General features: G+C 39.1%; 1 protein-coding gene across 1 annotated transcript in view; it reads right to left on the reverse strand.

The window, feature by feature from the left end:
* Positions 1-24,021, reverse strand: part of Ryr2 (ryanodine receptor 2) — a 569,025-nt gene that overhangs the window by 105,507 nt on the left and 439,497 nt on the right. Inside the window, exons 62-69 of the mRNA XM_087896432.1 lie at positions 23,852-23,973; positions 18,485-18,534; positions 12,125-12,185; positions 10,376-10,614; positions 8,457-8,538; positions 6,790-6,920; positions 2,349-2,669; positions 407-647 (exon numbers count right to left, since the gene is read on the reverse strand). Coding sequence (XP_087752558.1) covers positions 407-647; positions 2,349-2,669; positions 6,790-6,920; positions 8,457-8,538; positions 10,376-10,614; positions 12,125-12,185; positions 18,485-18,534; positions 23,852-23,973 — 1,247 coding nt within the window. The remainder of the gene's footprint in view (positions 1-406; positions 648-2,348; positions 2,670-6,789; positions 6,921-8,456; positions 8,539-10,375; positions 10,615-12,124; positions 12,186-18,484; positions 18,535-23,851; positions 23,974-24,021) is intronic.

The raw sequence follows: 24,021 nt of genomic DNA on the forward strand, positions 1-24,021 counted from the left end.
AAATGGTTGCTTTATAAACCACATTCACACTTATGTATAGTATGTTTTATGTATGTATATATACATATTGTATCATATATATTATGTATACATATTACATAATTAAAGTGTATTTTCTTTCTGAATAATCAGCAGCCTTGTACATCTATAGCTCCAGTCTCTGTTGCAGAACAGAAACAATATAACAATAGATACGTTACTTTACTTACAAACCTTCAACAATCAATACCAAGTGATAAACTGAAGATGTCCAGTGAGAGTTAATGTACACATTAATATTTTGTTGTGTTATAACCACAAACAAGCTCGTGGATGAAAAGTCAGTTAACTAAGAGGCCTATAGGAACAGATGAACCAAGAAGGTCATGAAGGACTTGGGGGAGTGAGTCACTTTTGCACATTGTACCTGTTATAGTCCACAAATCGGATCAAGAGTGGGTAGAAGGCATAGAGATCCCTGGCCAGCGTGGTGAACTCATCTAAAATTAGCAGCTCAGCCTCGGACATATCCCCTCTGGCCTCGGCTTTTAGGTGGTCTTCTTCAGACACTACCATGGCAGCCTTTTTCTTTAGCTTCTCCATCAAGGGCAAGAAGTGAGTTTTCAAAAGCTGGGGTTTCACCTTGTTGATGATAGGCTGCGAAAACACTATTTGGAAACAAAAATTAACATTCTTCTCTGAAGAACACCCAAGATGAGTTGCTGGTATGATAATAGGAGTGAGATCCCCACCACTTCTCTCTCAGAGCTTCCTTAAGGACAGAGCCTAGGTCTCTACCATTTTTCCAGCCACAAACACATAACTGATGTTTAAATATGATTACGGGATTCAATTCACTGTGCTTATTTTTACAATAGAGTGACAATTTAGAATAAAAGACTTGGAATCATACCTGAAATCAGTATTATCACACAAAATCCCCAAACCGAAATAAGTCTTCTACTCCTTTCATTTTTAGAAGCTAAACACTCTCTGCAATATCATCACGCAAGACCCGAGGTCCCAGCATCCCTTCATGGAAGGGTTAGATTATATAGAACACTGTTGTTGTATTTAACATTCAGTAATAGTTCTAGGCTTACACAGCAATTTTAAGATCAATTTTTACCTCAAAAGGTATATAATATGTATACATGTATATATATATATACATATCATACATACATACATTGGGTAATATATTTTAGAAAAAAGATTTAAAATCCACCTATTCAGATCATTAAAACTTTAGTATATTTCCTTCAGTTTTCATCAAGAGATAAATGCAGTAAGTCATAATATATATATATGTATATATATATATATTTCACTCTGTGTTCCTTTAAAAATTCTGCTTTTTTCTCAATATAATATAATATAATAATATAATATAATGAGTATATCCCAAGACACAGAACACCGCTGAACTCTGAATGCTTGGAGAAAAAATGTAATAATTTGGTAAGAGGATATACAGAAACTATTTACTCATGCTCCGGGTATTGGGTATTTAGACTGCTTCCAGAATTTTAATATTATATGTTCCAGAATACTGAAATGATAAACTGAACTGTATGTGTTGTATTTTGTCTTCAATTCCTTAGCCTGTTGTCATAGGAGAATAATATGAAGGTGGGTTGTTTCAAAATCCAGTTTTATTTTTGTCTCTGTCTACATAACCATTATTGATGTTACTGATCATTGTTTCTTTTGCTTATTAAATAATCTTATATAGAAATAAATCATTCAGAAAATTGTTTGGAAGTGCTAACTATGTAATAAGTAGTTCTAATTGTCAATTGATACAACCTAAAATCAACTAAGAAGAGGGTCTCAGTGAGGGATTGTCTACATTGGGTTGACTGCTGGGTATGTCTGTAGAGGGGTGTCTTAATTAAGTTAACTGATGTGGATTACCCAGCCCGCTGTGGGTGAGATCATTACCTAAACAGGAGGTCTTGAACTATGTAAGAGTGGAGAAACTGAGCTGAGTAAACTCAAGCAAGCAAGCATGAAAGCATTTATTTATTTTTGTACTTGATGGATTTGATATGACTAGCCACTTTAAACTTCTGCCTCTGTGATATCCTAAAAGTGATGTTAGTTTACAACTCCAGATAAAATAAACTTTTTCTCTGAAATGCTTTTTGTCAGGATATTTTATCATGGCAGCAAAAGTGAGACTAGGGCAGGTAGTGAATGTCTGATCATGTCTGCATCTCTTTAAATAGCACAATAGGACTAAGCAACAATAGTTTTGAGCACAGAAGAAATCACTGGAGATTACTGTGGGAAGCTTCTAGCCTTCAATATTTCAAATCTTCTCTGGAAATGAAACAATGGCAGGGTGTGTCCTCTCCGCTTCTCACCTGCCAAGCGTTTCATCCAGGCTCCTTCGTCAATCCCCAGGTTGTTGTAGATGATTTTGAGAATGTTGCCCAGCAGTGTGTTCATGTGTTCTGAGTTGAGGGCTGTACAGCACATCTCGGCTCTCTCTGGGTGGTTCTCAGGACCGTGCTCCCACCATCGTGACATGTAGCTGCACAGCATGGGCAGCACAACCTCCATCATGTGCGGCATCTGAGTGTAGCGGATACCCGACTCTGCCAGCTCTATGATCTCAGCCATGAGCTTCTCCAGGGATGGTATATTTGGGCAGACATCCTCCACGTTTGCTGGCAAACTGAGAGCTGGAGGAACACAGATAAATTTGGATTGTGCTCCAATCGAGGACAGATACCATGCGACAGATTTGATTATCTCAAACAGACGCATCTCAAGTTGGGCTTCAAAACTCAGCTAAACCTGGCCATCTTTCTCCTGACAGCTCTTCCCTTTTATCTTGGCTGTCATTTCAAAATTATTTCCTAACCCTAGGATCCTACCTTGTTATCACTCTCTTAGGCTGGTGGACAGCTGCTCTGCCTACTTCACAGCAAAAATAGAATAGCCATTCTCTCCTCCTCTTGCTACTCACAATAACCATTTTCAAACCATCTCTGCGTGGTCTTATTCACCCTTATTCCTTCTATTTAAAGGAAGGAGATTTTGAGGTTCTTTTCTTGTTACTTCCTATCTGTCTGACTTTCCCAACACAGGACCTTGCTCAGGTCTCTATTCCCAGCCTTTTCCTCTCTGACTTCTGGCCCGCCATATCTACAGATACACAAATGTCTCCAGAAGTTCTACTTGCCAGGCATCCTTATACAGGAACTAAACTCAGTTTTCCACCACAGAGGGAAGTCATGACTTTGCATCCATAACTCACTGGTTGCTAGGCAGCTTTGCCCTTTCTCTGTAGTGTCTTCTTCCTAATTGTCACCATCTCCAGTCTCTGTGACTCTCATTCATTACAGCACTGTCCTTAACCCACTCCTTTCTCCTTGCTGAACTGTCTGCTGGCTTCTGAGGATCCGATTTTAGCCCCCTCCTCCTCCACTACATCCACTACATCCACTACAACTGGCCTCTGTTTGCTATAGCCTAATCCTTCAAAGTTTTATTTATTCACCTTTTGTTCTGTTTAATCCTGGATTTTTTTTCCTGGGTCCAATGAAATACAATGGGTTTAAATTTTTCACTTCCTCTTCAACATACTTTCTCAAAGAAGGTGTTATTCGACCAGTCATCCTGGCTAGATACAGTCACATCTGGGATGATTTTCCCTCCAGGAAACTCACCAAACTCCACTGCCTATTGTTTACAATGGGCATTGTCAAGACACATTGTTTCTCCAGTTCTCAACACAGCTGAGCTGTGTATTTATCTCCCTTACTACTGTGAGGATGGATCACTAAAATACACGAGTCCCTCTCTGTAGCTGGTAAAGGAATCTTCCTTGTTTTTGGCGTCAGTTCCCACTCTTGGTTCCCCTCCTCTGGCTTCCCAGCCTGGCTTCATTGTCTGCTCACCTCTTCTGGGAGCTGTCTCCAGTCAATGTGAAATGCTTCACATTTCCCCTAATGAACCAGAGCTTCTGTCTTCTCAATTTCAAGACTCATTCTGAATTATCTGTGTTAAGTCTTCCCAGAAGCCCTAGGAAAACACTGCTTTCTGGTGCCCAGTAGTCCTTATTCTGAATTCTATCACCCATGTCGATCAGTTTCTCTCTCTCTCTCTCTCTCTCTCTCTCTCTCTCTCTCTCTCTCTCTCTCTTTCCTCTATAAATCAGAACACTCCAAGGGAAAGAATCAAATCTTACTCATCTTCATGTCATATTTCCTCTGTTTGTCATAACCTCATAGAAATATCCTGAAATGATTGGCTAATGAAATCATAAATTTTGTTTCCTTTGCTATGCAAATGAGGAGATACAGAAATCTGAGCATGTACATATTCTGCTTGCACAGTTCCTTATCTATAAAGAGGTAATAAATCCACTTTGTTCCTGATTAACAGCCAAATACAAATGATTCACAAAGACTAAATAAGATGACTTGATTACACAGAAAAATCAACAATCTGAACTTAATCATTTTCACTACTCACAAATATATAGAATTTATGTAAAAATGTTACTATTGCACATTCAACACATTTGTCTTTACTTTCATTTATTACATGGAGTGAAACTGACAAAATAGCCAAACTGAATAATAATGATTCAGGTCAGCAAGGGTTGGGGAGAGCTTGAGGGAATGGGATAGTTGAGATGGAGGAAGGACAGAGATGAGAGCAAGGAAAGAGATATCTTAATTGAGGGAGCCATTTCAGGGTTAGCAAGAAACCTGGCCCTAGAAAAATTCCAAGGAATCCACAAGGATGACCCTAGCTAAGACCTTAAGCAATAGAGAAGAGGATGTATGAACTGGCCTTGCCCTGTAGTCAGACTGATGATTTTCTTAAACATCACCAGAGAACCTTCATACAACAATAGATGGAGACAGAGGCAGAGACCCACATCAGAGCATCGGACTGAGCTCCCAAGGTCCAGTTGAAGAGTAGAAGGAGGGAGAGTATGCACAAGGAAGTCAAGACCATGAGGAGTTCATCCACTGAGACAATTTGCCTGAGATAATGGGAGCTCACCAACTCCAACTGGACTGGGAATGAATGAGCATGGGATCAAACTAGTCCCTCTGAATGTGGTTGACAGTTGGGGCAGACTGAGGGGCCAATGACAATGGCACTGGGATTTGTCTCTACTGCATGTACTGGCTTTTGGGGGTCCTATTCTCTTTGGATGTATACCTTGATCAACCTGGATGTAGTAGGGAGGGCCTTGGACTTTCCACAGGGCAGGGTACCTTGCCCTCTCTTAAGATTGGAGGGAGGTGGGGGTGTGTGTGGAGGAAGTGGGAGTGGAGTGGGAGGAGGGGAGGAAGTGGGAAGTATTTTTTAAAGTAATAAAATAATAATAATAATAATAAACAAGATAGGGTAGAAGGGGAAGGGAGAAAGGGAGGGGAGCAGAGAAAACATGTATAGCTCAAAAGAAAAGAGTAACTCGAGTCTACTCACTGTTCATCCAGCTCAACTCACATTCCTGTTAATAATTCAAGATTCTCAAAGGTAAATCTCCGAAATCATCAGCAGGAGAGTAAATCTTTTTTTTTTTTTTTTAGTTGGAATCAAGAGCAAAAATAGGAATGTCTACACAACAAACAATCTGATTCTCCTGTGTGGGCTACCACACATGGATTGTGCATCTATGACACACTGAATATACACACAAGCTTGTGGACCTTAGGAGGACACATTGGCATGAACAGTGGGCATGTGTATATATGTGTATACATGCACATACATATATTCAAACACAAAACACACAGATACAAAATAAATGTTAAAAATTAAAAAGAACAATGAGGGGCATAAATCCATTAATGGAATTAATAATGATACCATGACCCTTCCTGGCTTACTGTAAGACAATTCAGTAAGAACACAGATCAACTTATTTTCTTCGTATTTGCTCATTATTTTGTCTGCTTCGGTAGAGTATTCATTTGCGTGTGGCTCGTTAACTTGGGAGAATTGAACAAATTTTCCTTCAGAAACGTTAGAGGAAGAACACATTTTTAAAAACGAATGCTAAATTAAAACACTTGAGAACAAAGAGCCTCATAGCTCATAAACTGAAGGAGAAAATTAAAAACTACTGAATTATAGGAAACCCTCTATATACTATCTATGCCTCTGCATGGTCAGCCATACAAAAGATTACAATTATGTGATGTTGAGTCCACATATGCATAGATTGCATCAAATTATCAACTACCTCATGTAGTGATATTTCATTTGTATTTTAATAAATAACGTTTGCCTGAAGGTCAGTACAAAGCAGCCACACTAGTCAGCCATACAGACCAGATAGTGGTTGCACACATCTGTAATTCCAGCAGCCACACTAGTTAGTCATAGAGGCCAGACAGAGGTGGTGCAGGCCTTTAATCCCAACAGGAAGAGACAGGAACTCACTCTCTTTCAGACTGAAGATTTCAAAGAGGTAAGAGTCAGTGGCTGACTGCTTTGCTTTTCTGATCTTCATGTTGAGCCCAATATCTGTCTCTGGGGTTTTTATTATTCATACACAACCCCATCTATTGATTAAGGTAAGAAATCAGCCACACCTTACCCCTTGCAGCTAATCACTCCCCCTCCAGAATTCAGGAAAGGAAGTTCCTCTGGAAACCTGGGCTCATGAGCAACCTCACTCAAGCACACTGATTCCTTACCTTGTACTCTCAGAAGTAAAAACATCTGAACAAACAATCTTACTACCCCCAAGGATAAAAAACACTGCAGAAAAAATATACATTATCAAGACGCAGCTTCATTTCTCAAAAACCAAGCGTAGCTCTGTGTTACCTGCTCTCTCCCGTGAAGACCTGGTGTTGTAGATGGAGTAAACATTGTGTTTGTCCAAGTGGGTTTCCAAAAAGGCTATAGGGAAGGCGCCAGCAAAGGCGGCGAGGCATTCTCCGAGTGCAGATCGCTGCCTACGAGGGCAAAATGTTTACTGTTTCCAGCTTAATAACTGAATAAGTTACATGACAATTGTCAGATTTAATCTACAAGAGGGATACCAATATTGCTACAAACTATACCTGAAATTCAGTTTTGTATATTACAAGGGGAAAAAAAGAATTACATGCTTTGGTGACCAAATCTTGATCTACTGAATAAAAGCTCAATTGTCAATTAACAATATCCTTAAAATCAGATTAACAAGATCAAGAAGTCATCAAAATGAGAAGCTCTGCACCTTTACTCACAAGTCAGAACATTTTCTTCCCTCTCTGACTATCTTTTCCCTTTTTCCCCCTTTTCCTTTTTAAAATAACAACGAGAGAATTTCTGATACTAACTAAGTGGATTCAGAAGAGTAAAAAGTTGAAGTAGTAATACTGATTATGATTTATGCAAATTTACTGACTTATCGTTTATAAAAAGAAGAAAGTATCTAAGAAGTCAAACTATGTCTCACTGATAGTGGACAGAGTTTAAAGTCTGATAGTATCTCCTTCACTCTTCTCCCTTTTATTAGTAAATTTCTTAATTTATGTCTTTGTCAAAAATCTTCAGTTGTTCATCAAAGAAAGACTGATAGGAAAGCAGTTTAAGTATATTATAAACTCCCTAAAAGAAATATATAAGTATTATAGATGTGATTTAAATTAATATAAAATATTACATTATTTTACATGATAACAAGGTAACTGTTTCACATATGAATGCTTTTAGCTCTGAATTTCTAAATTCTGGAATTATTATTGGTTAGGAGAAAATAATCATGACTAGACAGCAGGTCAAATGCTGACTTCAAGTCTTCGTTTCTTTGTTGATGGCATTGATAATGGTGACCCACTTCCGTCTGGAATGTGAGCAAACGAAGCTGGCTTTAGTGAGCTTCCAGCTTACTTTATATTTTTCTGTGTATGTATGTGGGTGGGGTAGGCATGTGGGAACACATCTGGAGATCAGACGTCAACACTGACTCAGTTCCTGCATCATTCCCCATCCTCGTTTTTGAGTCAGGGCCTCTCACTGAACCTGACACCCATCAATTCATCTAGCCTGGGCTGTCAGTCAAGCTCCAAGGATTCTCCTGTCTCTTCCCCTCTACCCCCACCCCTCGGCCCAGCAATTACAAACTAAGAGCTGCCATGTTGGACTTTTTAGGTGAGTGCTGTGGGTCTAAACAGGTCTTTACTCTGGAAGCCCCTTAGTTTGTCTTTTTGATACAAAGTTACAAACAATGCTGGCAACTTTATAATTTATAAGCTCTAAGTTTAAATTTATATAATATTAAATATACTTATTTATATATTATATAAATGTAAATTTATATAATATGTCTTTAAATAAAAGACAAATTACACTGAGGTTTCCTATAGTAATTCTTAAAGACTGTCAAATTCCTCTTGAGAAACTGGACAGATTAATCTGGGTTGCTTCAAAAGTAAGAAACATGTATAAAACAAAGAGTTCCGAGGTGCAGTTGTCGTCAGTACCAGACTGTCGTAGGCTCTTACCTTTCCACATAGATGCTCTTGCTTGTTCCCAAGGCATACAAGCTGGTCAGGATTCTATAACAAGACACCTGCACATCCTCCACTGAGAATAAAGAGAGTCTCCATTGAGAAGTAAACACTTACATAACAGAAAGTTTAAGCTGAACCCAGAATTCCTCATCAGACTTTGGAACATGAAAAATAAGAACACATTCACAAAATAAAACACAAAAGTTTCTTTTCAAAATTCTTCCTTGCACACAGGGAGCTGAGACCACTTTAAAGAATGTGTGTTGATTATCTAGAACACAGGGTTCTCAACCTGCCTAATGCTGTAACCCTTAAATATAGTTCCTCATGTTGTGGGGACCCAATCATAAAATTATTTTCATTGCTACTTTACAACTATAACTTTGCTGCTGTTATGAATCATAATGTAAACATCTGATAGGAAGTGTATATGCTATGCAACCCCTATAAAAGGGTAATTCATTCCAAAAGGGGTCACGAACCACAGGTCGAGAACACTGGTCTAGAACATTCTCAGAAACATTGTTAATAGTCTTTCTCTGAATGTTAAGGGAAAGGCCTTGGCCAAGAATAATGCAAAGCACAAGACTATCTGGAAAGACAAGGAATATATGTCAATGAGTGTTGTTATGGAGAGAAAAAAATATTCTAACTTCTATAAAGGTTCACATGGAAAAGGACTCTAGTTCACATAATGTTAAATATAATAACTGTCTGTTACCATAAGTCGCAAATGATATCCCCAATGATCTGACATTCAGGTAAAAGTTTCTCTAGGAGACTTTAAAAATTATTTTTAGTTAGGAATATGCCTATCTGTCTGTCTGTGGATAGGTATATGTTAGTGCAGATGTCTGCAGAGGCCAGAAGCCTGGATCCTCCTAATGCTGGATTTACAGGCATCTGAAGTAAATTTTGGGAGCTAAACGCAGGTCCTCTGCAAGAAAAATATATACTCCTAATCACTCAACCGTCTTTGCATTCCCTTTCTACAGTATTTGATGTTAGAAAAAAATCAAACAGAGGATCTAGTGAATTTCTTTAGATTATTGAATAAGCCATGCTTAAAAAGCAAAGAAAGCTAAGAAATATGGCTTTCTAATTCCAACCCTGCTTCCATGCCAGGTGGGATACACCATACACAGAAGGAAGAAATTACCTTTAACATCAGACCCTCTCCCATCTACACTCCAGGCCACAGCACTGTTCTAATGGTGAGAATTAAGGTTTTGCCAGTGCTAGCAGAAGAGCCACTGGGCCCCACAGTAGCTTCACATTGTACAGTCCATCACCTCGGAAACCTACACAGTGTGAGGCTCTGTGTCAGCTCCCCAAAGCTCCTGGCTCAATCCATGTTCAAATGAGGAGCACTGTAAAGGTCAGGACAGCCCACATAACCCTGGGTATTCTGGGGAGAATTTTAAAAATAACTTAAGAGTTCTGGTTCTAAACCAGCTAATTAGATATCTCTCAAAATCACACTAAAACCTATCAACAGAGTTATTTGTGCTTGTCACAATCCAGTGTTCTAGATGCTGCATTTGACCCAGTATATTTCATATTATTTGATGGAATACCTTGTGGTTCAATCAGCAATCTATGTTGGACTCAGAAATGATTTGGAAACATTTAATGTGGCATGGCGCTATGTTCCAAATCAATGGAAACTAAACACTGGAAAGGTGCAATGGATTTGTGGAATTCAACAACACAGGACATACAACCCCAAACTGAGACTTTACTCCCAAGCCTTTGAGGCACAGACCTGTCCCTATAAGAATGGTTTCTATAATTTGAATACCCATCAATGCTGTTCTGTAATAATAAAAACATTTGCATGCAGAAGCATGTTGGGATGACCCCAATGGTGCTAGTTCAAAAGCCAGTTCATAAGGACCAGATTTACATACATATCAGATCTTCTCCAAACTGATGCTGGCCGATGTGTTCAAACAGGGACGAGAGCATGGGCAACAGTGCCACCGTGGTGTAGTTGATGATCTGAGTCACCCCTTTGGGCTGGCTCCGGGTGTGGGTAAACTGGCCCTGCTTAAGGTTTTCCATTGTCTTTTCCAGATCCTCTGCTGCGTTGTCCAGAAAGGCCCTGAGAGCACTTTTCACACAGTCCAGGCCCGTCTTCATCACAGTCCTGGGAAGTCGAGAAGGAAGAAATTGGACTTTCTGACAGCAAGAAACCAAAGCAGAGAATCTGCCCCACTATGCTACCTATCTATTATAGTAGCTACCTAGAATATATTTAACTTTAAAAAATTTGATTAGTATACATTTAATTACATAGAATTGTTTTATGACATTTTCACATATGAATATAATATATTTTGATTATGTTCACCTCCAATTACCCTCTCTTCTGCCTCTCCGTCTTTCCAAAAAGTTCTACTTCCATGTTTTTGTGTGTGTTTGCTTACAAGAGCACATGCATATGATTATGGTGATATACATATGATATGGTGAACCAATGAGTCTCTAAAGGGTTATTTACTAGAGCATGGGAAAGGGGTTATTTACAAGTGCATGGGCAACTTAGTAGTGGCTACACCAATAAAAATAATGTCTCTCCTGCCTCTAGAAACCATTAGCTGCCTATAAGTGCTCAGGGAAGGGAAGGGAAGGCCTTAATACCTCCCTCCTCCCTTCGCAACTATTAACTTCATTTTTTATAAAATAAGTCTTCTATATCTCTCTAGTCATAGGAATGATGCTTTGGCCGATCAGTTTTCACAAATGACCTCACTGTTGACATCAGGGAGGACCTGGAACGCAATAATAATTTATGTTTTCTGTCAGTGGTCTGGGATTTCATAGCCAACACAAAAGCAAGTTTCCAGCCAGTTGGCTAAGCTCATCTCCAACACAAGAACACCTTCTGGGCAACAGGCATGAAAAAAACAATGATTGTAGTTGAACAATCACGCATAGTGCTAAAACATTCTATACTTCCAAGTGCAGCAGCGCATCTGCTTCTAAAGAAGCCAGCAAAGGTTTGGCTTTCTGCAGAAGCAACATGCCAGTTCTGCTGCTCCTGGAAGGGAGTATATGTGTGCACTCTAACTCCCTCATTTATGACAGAGACATAAAAGCTTAAACATAAGGATGTAGCCAAGGAATGTCACAGAATATTCCCTATAAGAGACATGAAGGAACTAGATTTGTATTTAAGAACTAAATTGATTGTAAATTGATTGTTCAGCGACGCTGAAGAGATGATGTACTTGGACAGAACTCCTGGTTTGTCGAGCAGAATAGCTAGCACACTGACTTGGGGCTCACTTGGTCTATATATATCCTAGCCCATTTTAGACGTCACTTTACACCTCTCTTGCTCTGAACAAAATTGTCATAAATATTAAGCTCAGCCACCACATCCAGGAACTGAAAAGGCCCCACGAGTTGTCTGGCTGGCATTGCTATTCTCATTGATAACTCAGTTACAAAATCAGCTGCTACAGAAATGATCTGAAGATTAAATACCCTTATGATTGTAAAAACAAAGGGCCACTGTATCAATAATTTATAAAGTTTCTTTTCACTTCTACCAAGTGAAAGTACTTGTATCAAGTGTTCATGAAACAACCAAAATAAAATCAAGATATGTCATAATTACATCAATTCATTTAGATAAAAATGTGCGTATTTACCTTGCATCCAAAGTCTGACCCAGAATATGAAGACAGTTCACAATTGAGGTAGCATCATTCCCTGAAGGGGAAACAAAACACTGGATAAATCGCCTTCAGAATTTCTTAATTTTCTCTTGTCCTATTAACTCATGTGTTGCAAACATTGTTAATTCACACAATTCAATCATAATGTAATGAAAAAGACTTTGGAAGACTCGAGTTTGAAATCATGCAGTTTCCCTGCTTAAAAGTGGTTATGCAAATGTAAGTAAGACAAGCGGCGGAGCATGTCTCACCACACAGCAGACATGCTCCATAAGCATTCGGAAGCATCGCACGAAACTAAAGGAATTTTTGCTGAATTCCTCAGATACATTGTTCTCCCCACACTAACGCACTGTGATACATACAGTGTGGAAACTTTTAAAGTCAGCGCAAATCCTATCAGAGATGAGATGAGTTAGACCTCTTCATATCTTCATTCTGTTTTAATTACTTCACGAGTCTCTGCTTCCTTATTTCTTTTCTTTTTTCTTTCTGTTTGTTTGTTTTTCAAGACAGGGTTTCTCTGTAGCTTTGGAGCCTGTCCTGGAACTAGCTATTGTAGACCAGGCTAGCCTCGAACTCACAGAGATCTGCCTACCTCTGCCTCCCGAGGGCTGGGATTAAAGGTGTGTACCACCACCGCCCTGCTATCTCTGCTTCCTTATTTCATTCAAAGGCTTTAGTGTGAATTAATATGCCTGAATTCTGATGTGGTAAACTGGATTGATTTATCCAAACTTTGTTGGTCTTTGGCAAAAAGGGAAGCAACAGATAAATTCTTTTTAAAAATTAAAACCAGAGATTGGAGAAGCTAAATAGAATTCCTGTTTTTATTAAAGATTTATTTTTAATTTTGTGCCATGTGTGTGGTTATGTGCACATGTGCATGCAGTGCCTAAGCAAGCCCGGAGGAAGTGTCAGATCCCCTTGAGCTGGAGCTACATGCGGTTGTGAGCTGCCTGATCCAGGGGCTGAGAACTGAACTGCGGTCCTCTGCAAGAGTAGTACTTGCTCTTAACTACGGAGTCATCTCTCCCAGAACATTAAACAGAACTCTTTTGCACTACTCAGAATGTAATTCTTGAAAACAATGAGATTTGTGCATTTTGACTGCCATTTTATATATAAAATACAAAATTATGAGTGACGTAATCAGTATGTGGCGTGTGCATGTGTATGTGTGATGCTCAGTGTTGGGTGTTTTAATAAATAAACAAATAATATGATGATACTATTAACAAATAATTTGGCGTCATATCAGTCTTTGTTCTGTATTTTCATCACACACACACACACACACACACAGCACCCTTAGAGTAATGAGTCATGACTCAATGTAAGTTTTTGTAACACCTGAATGTTAACTTCTTTAAACAAAAACACATCTTAAAATAGCCCACTTACACATACATGGAACTGGGTAATCATCCTGGACCAGGAGCAGGTCAATATAGACACATCATAACACAAAGACACTCTCAGTTCTAGACAGACACTATTCTCGGAGATGTTTGGGGCTTTGAAGGATTTCTTTTTCATTGTCTCTACCATGCCCAACAAGCCAAGCATAACCTGAGCCTTCTAGGATAACTTATAACAGACTAATTTTCTGATACCTCCTCATAGAGAATAGCAATAAGTATTCAAATACACTACATTTTGAAGGGAGACATTAAAACTATAAATGTGAATCTAATAATCCAAATTATATCACTTAGCATTTACTTTGGAAACCTGTCCAAATATAAATTTAAGATTCATGAGCCAGTGAAAAGTAAGTATCCTCATCTGCAAAACAGAAAAATTTCATAACAAGTAGCTTCCTTTTAAACATCTAGAATTTATGCTGTGCCGATATCCTCCCAGCTAACACTATGGTGAACTGCAGTGATATTGTATGTTCAGGTTCAGGGCCGCTATGAGGTCAAACTAAAAGAATTTTTGACAGTATGGCTTCATAATCATTTCTGGAAGTTTCCAAGTCCTAAGTTTGATACATTCTCCACTGGCTCAGGGAAGTATCTTGGGGGACTGAGTGTCTTATAAAGAAAAACTTACATTTTTTCCCCTTGATAATTTCCCAAAAATAAAAACAAAATTAAAGGCTGTATTATTTGAATGAAAAAAATTTGCAATTTACAGCTCTTACTATTTTAAATGTCTGTTACCTGTCTTCTCTATTAAGACCATGAGCTCTTTGAGAGCAGGATCTGATTGGTTCATACATTCCTTTACTTGTCAGGTATTTTTTTTAAGGGTTATTATGTACCTAGCTTCCTGCTTAGCACAAATGGAAGCCAGAAGGGCAGGAATTTACTGCACTTAGTGAGAATTAAGAAGGCAAGTGGCGAATCTGATCCCACAGAGTAACGATGGCAGCAATGACCCTGAAGGAAAAGGGACATGACACACTGCAGAGGTACGGAGTTTCCAGGAAAGCCGAGGTAGCACACAAAATGAGCAAGAAAAAGCAGTGTGGTGAGAACGGATGAGGTGGTGCCTGAGGAAGCCAGCTTGCATGCTCAGGTTTATTCTACAGAAATAGAAGACACTGGGCATGCAGGAGTAGGATGGGAGGCTGGTGTCTGAGGAAGACATGGCTGTATGGAGCACGGAGTGGGAAGAAGGGATGCAGATAGAATGGGTTCTTTGGTCCTGGAGTAACACAGGTAAAAGTGTTTACAGATTGACTCTGGTATGACAATAGAAAGAAAATTCTTCATTTCTCCACCTTCGCATCCTAAGAGATTGTCTCACACACAGCAGACACACAATGACCACATATTCAATGATGCATTTGAAGTACTAGTTTTTTTCTTTATGTGTGCAAATAATGTCCTTAACAGACCTTTGCGGCACAACCCTGTGCCATGATTCCTGAGATTATCCTGCCTTCATACCCTGCTCCCCGTACCAATGACTGAAGAATTTAATGTTATGGGTAAGCTTGGGGATGCTCTTGCTGCCTTTAAGTTAACAAACAGAATGCCTATCTAGCAAGGTAGAGAGTATTAATAAGAATGAAAACAGTATTTATTTAGTCAACAATGGGCTTTTAGAGTGACAAATGAGACTCTCTGTCTTGTCAAACTGCCTAAGTGTTATTTCTATCCCAACTGAATTCCCAGAATGCATGTGTACACCAACTTAGAGAGTCAAACAAACCCTTCAGAGGTCAAATGGCAAAGCATGGATTTAAGCAGGATGGCATTTTCTTTCTCTCTCCACCACCTCACCTCACAAAATAGTCTGTTCTATTTGCCAGGATTCTACAGTGAAAACATCCATCCTTGGGAAAGGTAGCATTTCCTCACATAACATGAAATGCTTTAAGAGTCACAGAATAACTGTTCCGAGCATGAGAGCTGTTGGGTTGGCCTCTCTGTTCTTTGGTTGTTTTGATGTATAGAAAAGATTTTTAAAGGAGATCAAAGGCACATGCAAACGTGTAGAATTAACTTTTGGTAACCCCCATGGTTTAGATGCCTTCACAGTCTGCGACTACCAGAATTGTAGGTGTGAATTTAATTTGGCAGATAATACAGGCTTGATATCCTCAGTGTGTACCAGACCAACTCATCACAGTGACCCCAACAACAAGAACATGGTCTGTTTATTGCTCTCTCCTGGTCTCTAATGCCTAACTATGGAAGGTTCATGTGAATCTTTTTGTATCTTCGGTTTTGGTAACCATTATCAAACCAAAATAGTTCATAGAGTTTAAATCTTTCTCAATTATTTCTTAAATAAAGGCGTGAATTATTTTCAACTATTATTTTTATTTATGTATGTTTATGTGTGTTTGTAATGTGTATGTGGGTGCCATTAAAGCCCAGAAGAGGGATCTCTTGAAACTGAAGTTTCTGGGGTCATGAGCTACCCTGTGTGGGTATTGGAAACTGAACCTGGGTCCTTTGTTAAGGTACACACCCTTAACTGCTGATCCATCCTTCTGGCTCCAAATTATGAGTTTTTCTGAACTACTGCAGTATATATGATAGAGTTGATAAACAGTTTATTTCCTGCCATAATGCAGAAAATCATATGAAACATATATGAGATAGGGTGAAAGAAAAGAGTAACATGACTGTATGCAAGTATCTGCTTCATATTTGTTTAGGTCTCTTAGTAAAACCCATCTCTGATGCAATGGGGTGTGTAGAAGTCTTGTACATTTACTTTAAAGAACCACACTTTGTACTATATTCTGTATTTAATTTGATTCACCTAAGTAAGAGCTAACAAATAAGATTGTAAAAAACCTAATAAAGTCTAATGGCTCAAACCAGGACATGAACAAAGTAATTTTAGTTTCCACAGTATCTCAACATTCACTAACTCATGTTAGGTTTAATACACACAACAAATCTCTAAGATTAGTGGTGCTTTTAAGCCAACTACAATACAAAAAGTAAAGGTTTGGGCATTCAAGTCTCTTATCCAAATCATTCAGGTGGTTAATTCTTGAAAGCAGCATATATATATAGTCAAAGCCCAGTGTTCTCTCCTGGTCATCACAAGAGTTTAAAGACAAGCTACAGCTATAACCGTGCTATGTAAAGCTTGTTTGCTAAGATTTAAACACTCTATCAACTAGGCAAGTCTGTATTAGAGCATGTTTGATTGTTAAAGACATTTTCCAGCTTAATGGATTTCAAATATTGCCTCTAATTAGATATTAAGATTACATAAGAAAGAATAATTTGCCCCTGCAAGGCAACAACAAATTATATTACACATTTATCATCAGTTACCCTTATATGTTATACTTGAAAAAAAAAAGAGCCTAAATAACAGGCAAAAGGAATCCTTGCTGATGGAATGTCCACGTAATATTCCTTTTGAAATATTTATCATCATTAAAAATGACATAATGGATGTGTCCTGAATGTTGGAAAAATTGTCTTGACCTGACTATTGATTAAGTAGATGTATAATTATGGAAAGTTTCTTGTTCTCAAGATGTACGCACTTTATCATATATATATAGGATATGTTTAATTTTCTTAGAGGGGTATTAGTGACATAAAACAGGTGCCCAGTTAAAAAGAGCACACCACAAGTATTGTGCTTTCAGAGGAGTACATAAACACTAACACTGATAACAAGCCCCAGCAGAGCTACCCATAGTTAGACAGTGCTCTCTGGTGACATGGGGATGTTTGAACCTGATGAGAAGAATAAGAGAATCTTGTCTGAAGAATTTTCACATGAATTGATGTCTATTGATGAAAATGGTTAAAGAGAAATTATTTTGAAGATACTGCCTGAAACCTTTAAATATCTTAAACAATACTGTAAAAACCCAGAAACTTCATATGAAATGTAAGTTAACTGATAAGCACAAGAGTGCTGAACATTCCGGATCAAGAAGTATATAGTACAAAAGTAGTTAGTTGAGCAAAACCTATCACTTATTATAAATTTTATTAAGAATGTATTTTTGTGCCTGTCTCTGTGTGTATGTGTATATTTGTAAGACCCTTAGTTTATTCACTGTGACTTTTAGAAAAGGATTGAGCTTTCTAAATCTTTAGTCTTTCATAAAAATATAGTTAAATTGAAAGCATTTCTAGAATATATTTCTATAAGATATCCCAACATTGTCCCCAAAATCTAGAGAGCAAAGGGCTCAAATTTGCTTCAGTAGCTTACATGAGCAGATAAAAGAAAGTGAGTGACTGGAAATGTCAGCAGTTTCCGATTTCTAAAGCCCCAGTAGGATCAGCTGCAAAGGTGAGGGTACACCCTGCACAGCCATCCAGGCACATGTCCTTCAACCTCAGAGGCCATCGGACACATGCGGGAAGGCTGGGGTGTGGAGAGGTGATGCTAGAGAAGCCACTTTGACCAAGCAAAGCTCTTGGGCTCTATGATCACATATTTATCAAGATCCAAGGTTTGGAATGCAGGAGACAAATATATCTGTAGTCAAGAACATTGAAAATACAATGCAAAGTTCCAAAATTGTTATCAACTTATTATTTAATCTTCCAGAGAGAGCTGAGCAAAAATCCAAGAGCCTGATTTCCTTTTACCCTTGAAATAAAATATGGCAGAACTTGCCATTTTCATTCTTTTGCTTTTTTAAGTAAATATGCTTCAGTTTTTAATCATAAATTGGACTGGCTCAGGAAAAGACACAGCCTTCCATTTTGCCATAACTAATGTGACTTATATACACCCTCCAGGAACTTGTCTGGCCTATGATGGCCATGCATGCAGCCGTGCAGTCATGCATCCATGCAACAAAGCAGCACACAACACAGTGCAAAATTAGCAAAGAAAAGCCCCTGATGGCCATGCTCAGAAATTTCCCAAGGGTCTCCTTACCAAACAGTGAGATCCTATGCCTGACAAGAACTCCAAGTTTGCAGAACAGGCTGAGGACAAAAGAAAAACAAAAGGAGAAAAGGGGAGGGGGAAGGGAGGTAGAAAAAAGACAGGGGGAAATTAAAAATAAATCAAATAAGACAAGAAGAAGAAAAGAAAGGAAACAAAACAGCTGACCTATGAGCCGGGAAAAAAAGCAAACATGATGTCACGCAGAAAGGATCGATTCTCTGAGCAGAATGTGGAATAAGATAGTAAAGAATTTCTGCGTATCTTAACAAACATGGTTAAAAAAGCACATATTATAAGTAAAGAAACAAAATAAAATAGAAAGCAAAGCTCATTAATACAGAAGCCATCTCTATAAACCTCACAAGGAACAGAACTACAGAAAAACCACATGGAAAAGAGTTTAATTCGGTCTGCCCAAACACACCTGGTTCTTATCACGGACCTTATTTACAAACAGAAGTATGGTGTTCGGGGCAGAAATGTTACTGTAAGTTTTAGTACTCCTTTACTAGGTAAAATGTCTCTTCTAAATGTCACTGGGCTCCCTATTTAGACTTCATGAAGTAGAAATGGAATCTGAACTGATTATCTGATGGCTGTCAGAAGCAGGTGTGATGCCCAGAAGGTTTCTTTATGATGACGAACGAGTTGAGTGTCTTTATTTCCCTACCTCGGGGTCCCAGGAAATCCACAACCATTATCAATGGGACAATTCAAGTAACCACAGCTTATATTCCACAGTCAGCATGGCCACCTCAAAATATTACCCCTCAGTGAATATTCCAGAGCTATGAGAGCAAGTGTAGCCTCTGCCTCTTTGCCCATTCCTAGCCCCATGGCCTCCCAAGGGTCCCTCTTCTAAGGACACTCTTTGCTTATATTAATTGTTATACCTCACTTCCTTCTCAATGACTCAGCTCAGGCTATAAAGACCCCAAGACGCCTGTCCTGATGTCCTGGCCTCCACTGACACTGCCATCCCCACATGTCCCTGCTGATGCTCCCAGGAACCCCCTGAGTACCACCATGGCACTTAATCCAGCAGGTTCCAGCCTCCACTATCTTCTATCTCTCTGCCCTCTTCTGAGCCCTCAGCTCTTGTCCTGGTCTGCACTTCCTAGCATCCTTCCCTGGAGGATTGTGCGGGTCTCCCTAATCTGGGTTCCCGCAGTGGTGGCGGCTGGCTCCTCACTGCCCAGGCTTTCTGGGGAAGCGCCTCTGGCCCCAGAACTGTGGTATGCAAACCCTAGAGAGCAGACACGTGGCAAAATCAAGGAACTAAATCTGGAAAGGAGAAAGGAAGAGCCTCACCTGTGTGTGCTGACTTCCCTTACAGTAAACCTTGACTAGATGCCTCTGCGCTCTTTATACCAACATGGATTAATTGGATTTTAACAATGTATTTGTCAATTCTTTTTACTTTTGAGACAAGGACAAGCTACACAGCTCAGGCTGACCTCAAACTACTCAGGGAGCCCAGGCTAGCATTGAACTCATAATCCAACTCTTTGTGCTCCCAAGTGCTGAGATTATAGGTGGGCACCACCACACTAAGCTGGATTCATTCATTTATTGAATAATTACATAAGAGTATTTCATAGCCATTCTAAGAAAATGCTCATCTGCAAATGTCTGAGTGAATGTTGGGGTTGAGGACATCATTTATTGGAGCAAAATATTTCAGAAATAAAGATCTCTGTACGTAACTTTTAATTGTGAGATTTGATTCTGTATTAGTTTGCAATATAATTTATTTACTAATTTTTTTTTAAACAAAAGCAATCCTGATCAAGATCCCTCATTTACTGAGATTCACAGTAGCTTCTAAGTACCCTCTTTCCAAAGACAGATTTGCCTCTCTGTAGAGACTGACAGCACAGACCGAAAGGAACTCACAGTCGGGCTGTTTCCTCGCCTGTGTTAAAGGGCATTCATTACTATTCTTCAGCATCTGAGTGAAACATTGTGAGCTATCCCTGGTGCAACTGAATTTAAAACGTTGACTATATGTGAACACGACTATTCCTTGTGGATTAACACCTAGGTTGTTTTGGCTGTTTTGGAAACACAATGGTTCTGTGCCTCCTTCCACTAGATTGTGTTCACTCAATATGCCAGGAGAAAGGTCATTCTTTCCATCACAGTGCTCACTAACCACGTATCAGCAGGGACAGAAGCAGACATCGAAGGCTAACTCCTCCAGGAAGGTAAATTTCCCCTTTTATGCCATCTATTTGGGGGACAGAATTTCTGGGCAAACTGGGACTTGTGCTTGTTATAAACTAAAACTATTGCCTTGACTCTGCTGTCCCAAATCTTAATCTTTGCAGACATGGTGATCCTGACTTTAGAAACAACAAGTGCTTTTGAAAGAATTTTGAGTGCTAGGAAATGAGTATAGAAAGTGTCTCACAGAATCATTGGTTAATAACTGGGAAGAAATTAACTCTGACAAAGGAAACTACTGCTAGGAATAACCATTAAATATAATTTCAACCAGTATTACAGCACAAACAATGCATTTCAATGTATCCTTGGCTAGTCTTCACAGCAAGGTCAGGGGTTAGCACTTTATCTACTTGATATACTCTTTGTGTGTGTGCGTGTGTGTGTGTCTCTCTCTCTCTCTCTGTGTGTGTGTGTGTGTATGTGTGTGTGTGTGTACCTGCCTGCCTGCCTGCCTACCTGTCTGTCTGTCTGTCTGTGTATGCACATGCACACACAGACACACACATACACATAAGAGTGTAAGTGCTGGCAGAAGACAAAGAAGGCATGGATCTCCTGGAGACGAAGTTACAAGTGATTGTGAACCACTTAATGTGGGTTCTGGAAAACAAACCAGGTCTTTCGCAAGAGTATGCATGTTTGTAACCACTAAGCCTTCTCTTCAGTCAGTCCATTGATCTTATTGATTGTTCATTTTATCTACTTAGGTTGTAATATTTAACTCAACTGGTAAAAACTCAAACATCTGGAAATCTCAGGTATTTCACCCCTGCGTCTAAATTAATTAGTTGCTTGTATGTTACAGTCATGGTGTCTGCTATTGGCTATTTTTAAACGTATTCGGATCATCAGATATTTTTTGTTCTAATTTTTAGAACATCTAAAATGGAACAAATTATCTATAATATACTGTGCAAAGAAAACAGCTGTTAAAATTATGCTTATTTCTTATTTGTACTATATATGAAAAAGTAGGTACTTCTACAAGTTGGATTAATAATATTTTCAATGCACTTTATTAGGGTCATTTCCCTAAGTTAGATATCTCTAGCCATAATAATTTTTAACTGCATAGTATATTTCATCTATCCATATACCCTAGTTTATCATTACCTTATCTATTGATTTAGGTATGAATTTCTCCCTCTAAGATTCACTTTCCAAGACAGACACTAAAGCACCACCATGACATAATTTACTTCTACTCTTGTTTCATTTGTATTGTGTGTGCGGAGGTTTTTCAAAGGCATATGTGGTTTTTTTTTTCTGGGAATGTTAATGGGAAAAGCAGATTTTATCAATCCTCTTTCTATCAGGTGCTATTAAACGGAAGGTGGCATCATTGGAAACCCTACAGTATTATTCATTAGCAAGAGTTGTCCAGCACCTTTCTAGAGCCTCACAACTACATCACTTGGTGGCAGCACTGGATCTAACTTTTTCTCTAAGGGATACAATCTCAAGATTGGTTACAGACAATAGGCTAATTTATTTCAGAGGTACATAGGCCTAGGTTTTCCCCCCAGCTTTATTTAAGTATAATCAGCAAGTAAAAATTATGTGTAGTAAGAATATACAACTTAGTGTTTTGGCATCTGTGTGTGTAGGTGGTTGACATTTCCATGAATAAAGCTGACACTGACTAAAAATAAAGACTGAAAATGAGAAAAAGTAGAATTTGTTTTGGTTTATTTGTGTGTTTTCATTGTTTTCTCTCAGTGTACTTTGTCTTGGTTTACATTCATCAAGTGATATTTAAATTCCAACACGCTTGGAGAACAAAGCTTCTATTACAAACAAGTGACCCCAGAAGAAGCAGGAGATTCAGGATTCATCATGTTTCATGGGGTCTGGGTGCCTGTGGGTTTTCTAGTTGATGGTGTGTTCCCTCAGCCCACAGGGACATGAACCCAGAGACATGGATGAGCACCTATGAGAAATTCTACAAGGCTATATTTTCCTTTCAAGGGAATTCAGGGAGGAAGGTCATGTCCAAGTTAGGAGTGTGGTCTCACATGGGATGTGACCCTGCATCTCCTCCCAGCCTGCTGTGCTCTCCAGTGTGTTTTATCAGTCTCACAGATTGGTATTTAAGGAGGTGAGACAGAGAGAAACAGAGACAAAGACAGAGACGGAGAGAGACAGAGAGAAAGAGAGAGAGAAGGAGGGAAGGAGAACGGTGACATTGTGCAGTCAGGGAAATAGATAATAAAGGTTCAATGAGCTGGTTCCACCCTCTCACATTATTCAAGCCTGGACACTCATTCCCCTCCACCACTGCTGGTGTCCCATTCAGTTACATCTTACTCTGCCTATGCCATGGGCATCCACACAGCGGGAGATTCAAGGCCAAGAGAAGAATTCTTCGTAGAGTTTACTCTCTTTTACGGAAATATTGATCAGATACATTCTCAGTGCTTGGGATGGTTGTGAGCAATGTGGTGCCAGAGATTTTCATGGCCGCTAATCTCCACATAGACTGAGATATAACAAAGTTTTAGGAAAACACACCCCAGAAACAAAGTAGAAGAATCTCATGTGAAATAAAAAATCTCTAAAGAAGACATGGTTTTAAAACAAGGCATTTCTACGATGCCAGGCTGGGAGGCACAAGAGAACACCAGAAAGTTTTGTTCTGTTTTTCACTCCACTATCGTGATAGCTGCGACTTAGTTTAAATTTTTGAAAAACTAGTAGTGTCTAAGAAAGGCATTGCCTTCTTTAAAAAGTGAAGGTGAAAGCTGTCAAAAACAGATCGCCAAGAAAAAAAAATCAAAGAAACTAAAGTTCAAAGCATAATTATTTCATAAATACCAATATGGAGATTCTTCCCCAGGCTTCTTGGGGATCCTGTCTTTTTGAGTTGCTTAATACTGATGGGATGGAGCTAGTACCCTTACATAATTTGTCTTGAAAGGTGTTTTGTTCCTTCTGTTACTGTTCCCTTTAAGAAGCAGATCTGTGTCTAACACACACAAATGTTAATTTGCAAGACCTCACCACACCTAGCATGAGACTCAGGGGAGGAGACCCTCCTCCCAGTCCTGCTCAAGGTCCTGGGGGTCTCTGACCTAAATACAAACATGAAGAAATGAAACAGAAAGCTTTGTGACCACAGCTCTGTACCTCGTCACCATCTCCTTCTCTTTGTTGGACGCGTGTCCTCCAGTGCAGAGAGGCCTGCTTGCCGCAGACAAGAAGTACAGGCGGTGGTTTTTGAAATACTGATCAATTAACGGAAGAACGACCTGAAAGAGAGGAAGAGAAAACAGATCTACAGAATGGACTACTGGGGG

The sequence above is a fragment of the Myodes glareolus genome, chromosome 14 (genome assembly GCF_982192425.1).
Source record: "Myodes glareolus chromosome 14, mMyoGla1.1, whole genome shotgun sequence".
NCBI lineage: Eukaryota > Metazoa > Chordata > Mammalia > Rodentia > Cricetidae > Myodes > Myodes glareolus.